The sequence below is a fragment of the Narcine bancroftii genome, chromosome 7 (genome assembly GCF_036971445.1).
Source record: "Narcine bancroftii isolate sNarBan1 chromosome 7, sNarBan1.hap1, whole genome shotgun sequence".
In the NCBI taxonomy this organism is placed as follows: Eukaryota; Metazoa; Chordata; class Chondrichthyes; order Torpediniformes; family Narcinidae; genus Narcine; species Narcine bancroftii.
The window spans coordinates 15,452,498-15,466,044 of NC_091475.1; the positions used below are offsets into that span (position 1 = coordinate 15,452,498).

The 13,547-nt window shown below is 41.0% G+C and overlaps 1 protein-coding gene across 9 annotated transcripts in view; it reads right to left on the reverse strand.

The window, feature by feature from the left end:
* Nucleotides 1-2,036: 2,036 nt before the first annotated feature.
* Nucleotides 2,037-13,547, reverse strand: part of LOC138738542 (MORC family CW-type zinc finger protein 3-like) — a 76,181-nt gene continuing 64,670 nt past the window's right edge. For 7 of the 9 annotated variants that reach the window (XM_069888959.1, XM_069888961.1, XM_069888960.1 and 4 more), the window contains 3 exons: nt 12,063-12,921; nt 7,253-7,374; nt 3,401-4,759 (listed from right to left, as the gene is read on the reverse strand). In XM_069888959.1, coding sequence (XP_069745060.1) covers nt 4,612-4,759; nt 7,253-7,374; nt 12,063-12,921 — 1,129 coding nt within the window. In that variant the 3' untranslated portion in view covers nt 3,401-4,611. Of the gene's footprint in view, nt 2,859-3,400; nt 4,760-7,252; nt 7,375-12,062; nt 12,922-13,547 lie in introns of those variants that run through there. The other 2 variants (XM_069888963.1, XM_069888958.1) reach the window with 2 other exon arrangements.

Sequence of the window (13,547 nt, forward strand, 5' to 3'; positions counted from 1 at the left end):
CGCTCATCACTGCCAACAAGGAGAAAAGGATAGGGGCGGGCAAGATGGGCCTCAGGCCGCCTCCGGCAGCTCGCATTCCCCCCATAGCGCCACCCACGCGCTGGGCTGCGGAGTGAAGCTGCCGCCCCGCGTGCACGCGTGGTCATTGGAAGGGTGATTGCGCCGGGATCATTTCGCTGAGCATCTTGTCCATTTAATTTGCCGTTTGATTGACATGAACGCGACGGCCCAGTAGGTGTGTCCCCAAACGGGCTGAACCGACATTTTTGGTTGCGGGTCTCCCTGAACGGCAGAATGTGATACTTTGACGTGAATGAATACGAAGGGCAGCGCACTGGTCCGGAGTCAGGAACCAAGATGGCCGGCGGCTCCCGCTGGCTCAGTCACATGCGTCGCCGCGCCACCCTGTGTCCGGGACCCGCAAGCTGCGCGCAAGCGCAGTCTGCACAGGTGGCAGTGGTTCATGGTCCATTTCCACCCAAGGATGATCCTTGACCCTCCAACCATTTACACCCCAGAAACAGGCCAGCTTGGGGCCACTAATCTGTGTCCCACTGATCCGCATTTGGTCCATAACCCTCCACCCCTCTCCTGTCCATATACCTACCCAAACTTTCCTTGAATATTAACATCGATCTCGCTTCTACTACCACTGCCGGAAATTCATTCCATTCCCCCACCACCCTCTGCCTGAAGAAATTTCCACTCATGTTCCCCCTAAACTTTTCCCCTTTTACTCTCAATCAGTGCCCTTTTGTTTGAATCTCCCCCGCTCTTGGTGGAAAAAGCCTATCCACATTGACTCTATCCCTCCCCCTTATGATTTTGAATACCTCTATCAAATCACCCCTCAACCTTCTACACTCCAAGGAATAAAGTCCCAGTCTGCTCCACCTTTCCCTGTATCTCGAACCCTGAAACCCAGGCAACATTCTTGTACATCTCTGCACTCTTTCCATACTGTTTATATCCTTCCTGTAATTTGGTGACCAAAACTGCACAGATTTGGCCTCATACAATTTCAACATTACATCCCAACTCCCGTGTTCTATACTCTATGAAAGCCAACATACTAAATGTCTTCTTCACCACCCTTTCCACATGTGATTCAACTTTCAGATAATTATGTACCATGACTCCTAAATCCTTTTGTTCCACTGCACTCCTCAATTGTCTACCTTTTAACATCCTATTTTGATTAGTCCTACCAAAATGTAGTGTGGAGATACAACCACTAGCCTACTGCAAGGGGTGATCTTTGTACCTGCAGGAAGACCACCTAAGGGCTGACTCCACCTGGCTGGCTGTCAATCATCCGACCCGAATATAGACCTGAGCCGCCCCCTCCTGAGCCAGTCACACAGACACTGAAGCATGAACTGGTATTCAGACTTTTACCTGAATAAATTGTGGTGCACTGAGGTAACAGCAAGCAAGCACAAACTCAAAAAACTAAAACAGGCTTTAGAGTTGGGCTTTTTCACTGCATAAAAACACCTTTTCTCTAGGAATCATTGAAAATTCAGCACAACTTTCCAAATTTTGAAATGGTACACATTTTTGTCGCAAACTCAAGTGCATGCTGTAGTTTTGTTTGTGTGAGGGCAGTGGTAATGACTTTGCAAGGAAATGCCTTGGATAAAAATATTTCCGCAGCTGGTAGCTTTGACTTGGACTGCCCAAAATGTAGACATTCAAAATGGGTTCTGATTGGGACATGTATACGTTACACAATGTTTCAAAACCCTTTCAAAATGCACGCTGCAGTGTAGATTTGTGCTACTGTTCGTTTCATCTCAGAATATCCATTTTTAAACCACCCTTGGCTTTTAAAAACACCCATTTCCTTTAAGATCCAGTCTATTCTCTTTTAAAGCATAAACCTATTTCAAAGAGTTTCAAAAATTCCATCATAACCTTTCGTTCCTGCAAACTTTCAAAATAATCTAATATTACAAATTGGAATTAAAATCTTCCAACTACCCTTCCTCCATCTAATTGGGGGAGGAGGGAATAATTGCCAATCCAATCAGTAATTAGTTCAGTGGCACTTTAATGGGGTCATGCTATTTTTGACAGGCATGCTATTAAAAATACAGCAACTCAACAACACAAGAAAAACAAAGAGAAAATTATGTTTACATTGAAGTAGCAGCAAGTTTCATGGACGAATAAGCCCATTCACGCAGTGAATAAGCCTGAGTGTAAAGACAGAGATTCTCTGCACATACATTAGGAGACTTACCTCCATGAATGCGGCATGGCCGGCTCCAAGGCACCGACTGCAATCGCTCTTGGGGAAGAGGCTTCACATGAATGTAATGCTGCTGCAAATGGCTGGCTGGGGGGGGGGGCTAATGCTGTCAGCCCGCGACTCCTCTCCCTCTTTGTTCCCCTCAGGGAAGGGGCTGTCAGGGCAGGGGTAGCCCATGAGGACCATCAGGGTAGGGGTGGTAGGAGAATTATTTGCCGTTTGATTTACATGAACGTGACGGCCCAGTAGATGTGTCTTCAACGGGCTGAACTGACATTTGCCTCACCGAGCCTTTTCAGCATTCAGGGCTGCTCATCAGTGCTAGTGGGTCAAAACGCAGCAATGGCCACCTCCCCTAAACGCAACGCGGTTCCAGCTGCGTGGGGGATTATGGATTGGGAAGACATCCATTGCTCTGCCGTGTATTTATGACAGGTGGCGCCATGGCACCAGTAACTCTGGTTTCGGAGGACACTACGAGGTGCCGCTCATCATGAATGCGATGCAAGAGCGGCCTTTTAGGGCTGTTCCATGAAAGGTACGTTTATATTTTTCCCTCCGCGCTTATAGCTGGCCTCCAGGCGGAGGTTTGGCATTAAAGGGCCTAATAAGAAAAATACAATAATGTATTAGAAAGTTACATATGGCACGATAACAGACCATTTCAGCCCATGAGCCCAATTGGCCCAATTGGTACATTTTGAAGGGTGGGGGGAAAACCGGAACACTCTGAGGAAACTGACGCAGATATAGGGAGAATGTACAAACTCCTTAGAGACAGCACCAGATTTGAACCTTGAGGTCACTGGTACTGTAAAAGTGTTGTGCTAACTTTAAAGAACAGGATATAAAAGCACATTGGAATCGTTTGAAATCTTTGTGTAATTACACACCCTTTATCTGTATCTGAATCAGAAGACAAGTCAACATATTTAGAATAAATTCATCAATGTTTTTTTTGCTGGATGGGGGTTTTTAAGGCTATCCACAAAAGATCAGGTTCTATGAACATTACAAGCAATATGATCGAGGACGCACTCAATTTTCCTGTGTCCTGCTTCGACAAATTTAACATCTTCAATAGGAGATATGATTTTCCTCTAGAACTTGAATCATAAAGATTGAGAACTCGAGTTCAAAACATGATTTTGTTCTCCAGGAAAGAAGTTTATTGAAAAGCCCACTCTGGTCTTTCCTCGATTAAAATAGGTACTCCCAGAAAAAATGACATGACTCAATCTTAAAATACATGGCTGCTGCATCCTTCAGATGAAACAAAACGATAGGTCTGCAATACAGATATCACAAATTCAAGAACTAATTTGAAAAAAAAAAGGGTACAGATTGTGACAACAGTTTGTAGAGATCTGATAAGAAACCATCCACAAATGAATATGCAGCTAGTTCAGGCTTGCACCCATTGAACAGCCAAGTAATTGGGATAACAATGGAATAATCAAATAAAGACATGAAGATGTAGTTATGTACACACAACTCTCACAATATAATAAAGTTTCCCCCATAACAAGATAGTACAGAACTGGAGTAAACTTTGTCGAACTACATTCACGAATAGTCATTAATGCGGCAATAGATTGAACATGCATTGTTTAACAAGCTACAGAATTTTTAAAAATACTGCAGAAAATGTCAAAAATATCAGGATTCAAGAAAATATATCTCTGGGTGATTGCATTACCTCACTCAAAACATCCACAATTTTTTTTTATATATCAAATAATCCAGAATGTTTCTTTTAAAAAAAATATCTACAATATATATTACACACCTTTGTTTATAATTGTCTTACTAGTTTCATACCCAGAAATTAATAGTGCTCTGTATTCTGCGTAAACAGCATTTTCTCCACTACAAAAATAAGTTGGAATAATGAAATTTGAAGTTGATTGACCAATGCAAATTCATTTACTTTGAAATAACTCGTCGACTACCAATATTTTTCCCCCCACTGGCTTAGCGGCCGGATAGAAAATTCTGAAAATACGATGCGATGTCCATTGACAGCAACATAGACTGGAAACACAGTTAATGTTTCCGATTGATGACCCAGCATTAATCAGAAGCAGTAACTATTTTTATCTGCCTTCGGATTTCCTTTCAAGAACATTCTAGTATTAGTTTAGAGTTGTTTACTCCAATGGAACTGGTTCTTGTCTCCAGCATGCTTCCAACTGCTTCAGTGTGCTTCCTGAACCATCAACTGTTAACACCATTAGGAAGTGAAAAGAATTGCCATGATGGACGTTCATTGTCCACTTAATTCTGGTTTAATAAATCGATTGATTCTGTAACATAATCTTCATATTCCATCCAAATTGTGAAACCGGAGATGATCCTCATAATGTATTTCCAGAGAGTACCTGGTCCAAAATCTCATCAACGACAGTATTTTCGTAATTTATCTGTGCCAAATCCAGATCCAGATCAGGGATAAGATTGAGCAGAAGGTGTCCAACAGCAACCCGTAGAGACAGGAGTTTCATACTGTTAAGTAGAATAAATAAGAAATGTTCCAATATTAATTGCAACAACATTCAGTGTGATGCAATGACAGAAGAGAAAACTATCCTAACATGGTTCAGACTAAAAGTGCAGACTTTTGTGTTTGACTTCTAATATTGTTCAGGAGAACCTACTACTGAAATCCTCTATTAGTAAAACCATAAAATCCTTTAGTTTTTCAGATCACACATTTAATTATTATGGAGTCAAACTACACAAAACTTTGCCCAACTTGTCCGTGCCAAAAATTTTAGTGTCAAAATCTGCATTTAGAAAATTTGCCATTTTCAATGGTATCAAACCAGTCAGCCTTTGCAAAGTTTTTCTTTTAAAACCCAATAGCATTAATCAGAGAAAACATTTTTCTACTAAAACCTCCATACAAATTAAAATTCTGAAAACCACATCATGGGTAGAAAAACGTATTAGAAATAGTTCAATTGTCTTCTTGCCAAAAGCAGAACCCCATCGGTGTCATCTTGACAAATACAAAAAACTGTTTTCAATGAAAATGAAATAAAGCAACCAAGTGAGCAATCTTAAAAATCTTTACATCAAGCTTAAAAATTTCTATGTTGATATCAAGGGTACAAAATAACAGAATCATTGAGCCCGTTGGCCAACCAAGTCTACAACAACCAAGTTGCATCCTTGCTCATCCCCTTTTGTTCTCCCCAGATCCCTATCAACTTCTTAACTGTTCCACTCACCTGCATAACATGAGAGATTTATAGTTGCCAACTAACCTACCAAGTTGCACAACAAGGGAGGAAAATGGAACACAGAGAGAACATACAACTCCACACAGACAGCACAGGATGTTCAGAATCAGAATCCTTTGTCATGAAGTGTCATGAAATTCATTGTTTTGCGGAAGCATTACATGTGAAGAAACTGCAATCAAAAACTTTTTTTTTTTAATTATTTTTTTAAATTGTGTAAGAGAAAAGCGAGATAGTGTCTGTGGTTCATTGTCCATTCAAAATCTAATGGCAGAGGGGGAGTTGTTTTTGTACCGATGGGTGTTCGTATTCAAGCTCCTGTACTTCCTTCCTAAGAAAAGGGCATGGCCTGTGCAATGAGGGTCCTTGAGGATCAAGGCTGCTTTGAGACACCACCTCTTGTAGATGTCCTTGATGAGTGAAGACTGATGCCCATGATGGCAATGGCCGAGTTCAGAACTCTCCATAGTCTTTCCTGTCCTGTGCATTGGCTCCTCCATACCAGACAGTGATGCAACCTGTCAGAATGCTCTCCACAGTAAACCTGCAGAAATTTGTAAAGGTCTTTGGTGACATACCAAATCTCCTCAAACTCCTCATGAAGTATAGCCACTGCCAAGCCTTCTTAATGATTCCATCAACATGACGGTCCCAGAGATGTTCACGCACAGAAATCTGAAGTTCTTAACGCTTTTCACTGCTGTCCCCACAATGAGGACTGGTTTGTGTTCTCCTGGTTTCCCCTTCCTAAAGTCCACAATCCGTTTATTCAGTTTGCTAATGTTTAGTGCGAAGTTGTTCTTGTTACGTTACTTAACATGCTGACCCTCCTGTACGCTTCTTCATTGCCGACCGGGAATCTGGTGACGACCGTGCTGTCATCAGCAAATTTGTAGATGGCATTTGAATTGTGCCTAGTCACACAGTTATGGGTGCAGTACAAATAGAGTAGTGGGCTAAGCACGCATCCTTGAGGTGCACCTATGTTGATTGTCATTGAGGAGGAAATGTTTCCAATTCATAATGATAGTGGTCTTCTGATGAAGTCAAGGGTCCAGTTGCAGAGCAGGTGCAGAGACCCAGGATTTGAAGCTTGCTGACCAGTATGTACTGAGGCCATGATGGTGTTGAAAGCTGAGCTAGGTCACTGAAACCAGATGCACACATTGCTGTTGTCCAGGTGATCCAGGACTGAGTGGATAGGCAGTAAAATTGCATCTGCTGTGGAGCAATTGTGGTGGTAGACAAATTGCAGTGGGTCCTGTTCTTGGGCACGACAATTCTGGCCATGACTGACCTCTCAAAAGCATTTCACTACAGTAGATGTGAGTGCCACTGTGCAATAATCGTTGAGGCAGCTCACTGAGGATGCTGGGATTGAACCCGGGCTGTTGGAACTGTGAGGCAACAGCTCTACTTGCTGCACCATGGTGCCACTTCAAGCAAAGATTATTTCACATTTTGTCCTATCTCAACAATTAAATTGAAAATGCATTTTGATAATGCTTTTCCCATTTAATTCAAAAATTTTTGCACATTCATTTTGCCAGTGATTGCCAAGTTCTACAAGTGCTTAATCTATATTAGACTAACCTTTGAATTCCTCTTCACAACACCTCCCATTTTAGTAATCGATCACCCATATCCCAACTGTCACCTGCCACATAATCTTTAAATAATGAAAGCATTTTTCCAACTTCTGTTTGATGACGGCAAACACCATGTTAAAATCCGTCACTAATAAAATGTTTACCTTGCAGCATTCGAAATGTTTTGTTGTGCCTCAGTGACTTCTTGCTTTAAACGTTCTACTTCTTCAGAAAGATTTTCACAGTTTAACTGCAATGCAACTTTTTCATTTTGTAGTTGATCAGCCTTTATAAAGAACGGACAGAAAAAAACCTTGGTAAAAATTCTCCCGAATGCTATGATGTGCTTTTTGGTCACTAATCACTATATATACACGTTTTGTTTACTATCGTAAGAGAGAAACATTTAATATTTCAGAGACTAATCACCACAATGGTGAATGGAAAATCACCAGGAGGCCAGCATAACTGATTTTCCAATCTCGATCAGGCACAACGGTACAACTAGAGAGGACTGTGGCAACATTACAGATAAAATAAAATGACAGTAAACGCTATGAAGGTCTCAAACATTTTCTCAGCTTATCAAAAATAAACTTATTTATTGAGCATAATCAGCATCTGTCTAAAAAATTTACAAAAATGTGAATAAAAGGAGCTGCCTTCTATATATCCAGGCACGCCACTCTGACACCTTAGAATAAACCAATGGTTTTCAAACTGTCCCCCTAAACTCACAATCCACCTTAAGCAATCCCTATGCCATAAGAGCTCTGTAATTAGTAAGGGATTGCTTTAGGTGGTAATGTGAATGGAAAAGTTTGAAAACCACTGTTTTAATCATATTTCATGGACTCGTTATGTGTACAGTTTCTTTCGCTTCTTTCTTTGCTTGGGTTCGCGGACGAAGTTTTATGGAGGGGTATGTCCACGTCTGCTGCAGGCTCGTTGGTGACTGACAAGTCCGATGTGGGACAGGCAGGCACGGTTGCAAGGGAAAATTGGTTGGTTGGGGTTGGGTGTTGGGTTTTTTTCCTCCTTTGTCTTTTGTCAGTGAGGTGGGCTCTGCAGTCTTCTTCAAAGGAGGTTGCTGCCCGCCAAACTGTGAGGCGCCAAGATGCACGGTTGGAGGCGATATCAGCCCACTGGCAGTGGTCAATGTGGCAGGCAACAAGAGATTTCTTTAAGCAGTCCTTGTACCTCTTCTTTGGTGTACCTCTGTCTCGGTGGCCAGTGGAGAGCTCGCCCTAGAACACGATCTTGGGAAGGCGATGGTCCTCCATTCTGGAGACGTGACCCACCCAGCGCAGTTGGGTCTTCAGCAGCGTGGATTCGATGCTTGCGGATTCTGCCAGCTTGAGTACTTCGATGTTGGTGATGAAGTCATTCCAATGAATGTTGAGGATGGAGCGGAGACAGCACTGATGGAAGTGTTCTAGGAGCCGTAGGTGATGCCGGTAGAGGACCCATGATTCGGAGCCGAACAGGAGCGTGGGTATGACAACGGCTCTGTACACGCTGATCTTTGTGTGTTTCTTCAGGTGATTGTTTTTCCAGACTCTTTTGTGTAGTCTTCCAAAGGCGCTATTTGCCTTGGCGAGTCTGTTGTCTATCTCTTTGTCAATCCTTGCATCAGATGAAATGGTGCAGCCGAGGTAGGTAAACTGGTTGACTGTTTTGAGTTCTGTGTGCCCGATGGAGATGAGGGGGGGCTGGTAGTCATGGTGGGGAGCTGGCTGATGGAGGACCTCAGTTTTCTTCAGGCTGACTTCCAGGCCAAACATTTTGGCAGTTTCCGCAAAACAAGACGTCATGCGCTGGACAGCTGGCTCTGAATGGGCAACTAAAGCGGCATCGTCTGCAAAGAGTAGTTCACGGACAAGTTGCTCTTGTGTCTTGGTGTGAACTTGCAGGCGCCTCAGATTACGCCAAAGGAAAAGGTGCAATGACAATTTTTCTCAAGCAAATTTTTTAAGTAACAATTGGCACTAGAGCAGTGATTTTCAACCTTCCCTTCCCACTCACATACAATCTTAAGCAATCCCTTTCTAATCACAGAGCACCGATGGCATAGGAATTGCTTAAGGTGGAATGTGAGTTTAGAGCAGGGGTCTCAAGCTTGCGGCCCAACTGCGGCCCTCGGGACGATAGTTTGTGGCCCCGCCTTAATATGAAAGTTTAATGTTAGTGCGGCCCGCGAGTTTGATATGATTGGCACTTTTCAGTGTTGTGTGCGGAGCTGAACGAACCTACCAATCACGGTGGGGTATATTGCTCTCGGGGGCGGGGCATTGGCTGGACTTATTGCGAATATAAGCATATTTGTGTGCATTTTCTATTTGTCATTATATGCATGCGGCACATGCGCAATTTCCGTGGCCGCTCCCGCTTCACGCGTTTCGGCGCGTGAACTTCACTAAGTTCAAGTACAGGTCCAGACTTACTGACGAGCATCTTCAAGCCCTACTGAGGGTCTCAACTGCCTCCTCCCTTAAGCCAAATGTGGCTCGGCTATGCGAGAGGAAGCGCTGCCAGATCTCTAGCAGTAAGAAGTAGGCAGAAGAAGACATGTTCATAACAGTTTATGTTCAATGTTCCATTCATGTTCAGAAAGTTAAAGGTTAAAGAACTGTTAATACAGACATTTGAATCTGAATAATAATAATTACATTTCTCCAGTCAGCAACCATATGTGGTTTCTTCAGTCTTCTATATCTGCTGTATTATTATTATTTTCATTATTATTATTTTCATTTTATTTATTTATTACTGATTGATTTTATTTTTTTTCTTATGAATTGTTAATTTATTTATTTTTTCATCTTATTTTGTGTTAAAAAATAAAAATAAAGACATTTGATAACATTGGAATGTTTTTGTAAGAGCTTTTCTTGTGGAAAACCTGATGCAGCCCAGCCTCACCCAGACTCTACCTCCAGCGGCCTCCGGGTAAATTGAGTTTGAGACCCCTGGTTTAGAGGGACAGTTTGAAAACCATTGAAATAAACCTTTCCTCTTTTCCAGATAAACCACTTTAAGCTTCTTTGGCACATGTTTCAAACCAGACATTAATGGTACAATTATATTGGTTTACAAATTAATTCTAGCTTTACTTACATGATCAATGACATCTATTTCATAATGACAGAAGTTGAGATTGAAAAAGATCCACAAGATAGATTGTTAAGCAGGAGAAAATCTTAATTGAATGCACCCTCTCATTTACCTTGCATTGAAAATCAGCATTTTAAAAAAATATTTTAACATACAATGCCAGCTTTTGTTCTAAATTTCCAACTTCTGTCCATCTGTTGCATAGGGCAAGAATAAACAAAGGGGTAGTGGGAAGGGGATAGGGCATAAATGACCAAAATTAGTAGACAGCAAGGAGTAAATTATGGAAGAGATTGTTAAATCAGACATTGATGTTAAATCTAATGGAGTCACATTCAAGCAAGAAATTTTAAAGAGAAAAAACTGAAGGGTAATGATTTTTTTTTTTAATTTGATTCAGAAGTTACGTCTCCATCAACAGTATTAATGCATTGAAACTCATGATTCCACATATTAAAATTTGCAAATATAATTATATATTTTTATCTGAGTAAATACATACAATATACATTTAAAATGTTTCACAATAGATCATTCACATGACAAAATTAGCAACAAGTAAATGGACTAGCGTGCCTTAATAAAATATTGTATTAAATTATATTTGGTTCTTTTGGACTTTTAGTCACATCCTACTGTGACAGAGAAAATGTTTTTGGGAGATAAATTGGGGCAAGGTTTGTTAGTGTAGGTCACATGCAAACACTTTAAAACAGATCTTACTTAAAATACTGGAGCTCTGCTAATGCTAGACATGTCGGGGCCACAGAGCCTTTGCAAAAGCTTTGGAGAGTGTTCAAGAGATTTCACTAATGGATTGTTGTTTACAAAAAGGCAACAGATGAAATAACTTATTGGAGCCGCAGATTGTCTGGAAGGGAACTTGCTGTTCTAAGGGGGTCATGTGGTTTTGCAAGCAGAGAGAGTAAAACAGGCTTTCTCTCTGTGAGAGAGAGACACAGACAGACAAAGACACACAGAGATCACTTCTACAGTGTTACAGTCAGCAACAGCAGCTGGGACTGGAACAGGACAAGCTGGCAAGCTTGTGGAAAACCCCATTTGGAAGACGGGTTGTGAGTTCTTGGTTCAGCGTGGTCAAAGCCCTTGTGGTTTATGCCAGAGGAGAGGACTGGCTGTCTAATGTTTCACTTGGAATAAAAGAAACAAGAAGAAACTCTGTGGTGACCAGAAAGAGAAAGGTTATTATCTGGAGAATCCTGAGGGGGCAAGTTTCGTCAGCAAGACACTGAAGTGGCTGGGGTGTCCAGCGTGCAACAAATCTCTCTCTGAAAACCAACAAGAACTTTACTGAGCAGTAACCATTTACCTTTCAAGCACGAAAGCCTGGTGAACTTTATAAATGTTAAATTCTGAGCAGAGTATAAGAATTGCCTGCAACCAGTGAACTTGGAGGAATGAGAAGTGAGAATGGACTATGAATCAAGTGACTTTTCTGAACTTACATACACGCGCACTTAAAATTAGAAGGGGGTTAAGTTAGGTTAGTTAAGTCAATTGTGATAAGTTAAAGTGTGATTCTGTTTTCATGTTTAAAGATAATTAAAAGCAACTTTTGTTTAGGTAACCATTGTTTTGGTTAATATCTATTGCTGCTGGGATTTGGGGTTCTCGGGGCTCATAACACTACTCAAGTTTTTGTTGATCACAAAACAAAATACAGTAAAATCCCTGTTATCTGGAATTCAAGCAAACGGCAGAAATAAACCATTAGTGCCCATTCACACAACACACAGTGTCAAGACACCAGAAAATTAACTTACCCAGCATCTACCAATCCCCATTAGTGCCAGATACTAGGGGTTTTACTGTATTGTTCTTTTCATTTCAATTACTTACTTTATCCTTCAATTTATCTCGCTCAGATTTGCAGTTATCCAAACATTGCAACACCTCATCCAGATCCTGAGCTTGTTTGTCATCTTTATTCATTTGACAAGCAGAGCATTTTTGCTTGTGGCTCTCCAATTCCTGGAACTGCTGCTTTAACTTTTCTACTTCCTTCAGTACAAGTTCATATTGGACTGTCTTTTCCTTGTTGCTAAAGTTGGAGAAATCTTTCAAATGTTCGGACTTGTCCCCTATAATAAAATCACACTGTGTCCACTGGTGGAATTGCTCCATTTTGACATGACTCCCAGGTATTTTAAGAAGCTTCTTTGACAGACCTTCTAATTGTTTTTCCAGCAACTTATTTTTTGCCTTCAAGTTATCCCTCTGTTGCATCATGGATTTCAGCAAATCTTTCTGGATCTGTAGTGGTTCATTATTTTTAACTTCGTTTTCCTTCGTATCTGAGGAACACTGATCCAAGACATTATGAGGCCTCTGAATTTGAACTCTCTCTTCACTGGTGCTATCAGAGAAGCTCTGATTTATAGATGCAGTTCTCTCTTCCTTGATGGAAATTTCCATGTTTTCAGTTTGTATACTCTGGGATAAAACATTATCACCGCATTGGTCAACGGCAAAGGATGACATGTCCAAATTCTCGCTGTACTCTTTTTTCACTTTTGACAAGTCCACATTCTCTTCAGGCTGTGGAGTACTTCTCTCCTCAAGAAGGATTAGGTCATCTTCAAAATTTATGCAACTGGCAGCATCCCCATTCAACGACACGCTGAGTGGCTTTTCATCATTTACTTTAGGATTTTTTGAACTTGGGGTTGCGTTGTCATAGTCAAGTTTTCGTTTACTACTAAAACAAAAAAAAACATTAATCAATGTAGGATTGCATTACTCAGTTCAAATGACAAAGTGGAAAATTGTACTTTTCTTGCGGTAATAATAGGATGTAAATTATTAAGCCTCGAAAGCAAGTAGATTCTCAATAAAATCACATTTTTAAATCTTACGCCCATCCTTACAAACATCTCTTTATGACCTAATCTTGTAATAACTATTCAAATTGCACCACATTCCAATCTTTCGCTTTTCATGGAGTGCTGAGCTGCTGTTCTATAATCACTTCTCAGATTCCTCCTCCTCAAATATGATAGAGGATTCAATCAAATCCATTGCTCTTCACAATCAAACATACGGGGTTTCTTTTTTTAGTCGTGATTCATGAAAGGCAAGGGATAAGCAAATCACATTGAACTACATCACCCTAAGATCCTGAGTGGTAAATTTATTTACAGACCACCAGGGTACATGAATTTAAAAGATCATAATACAGCAAGTAAAAATCCAAGCGCTCACAAACAAGTTTCACAATGAAAGAGGGGGGAGGGAAATTGGCACTTGTTTCTTTCAAGTTTTGATATCTGCTGAAGTAATGCAACCCAAATCTATGGGTATGCTTTCTCCATACTTTTTTTTCTG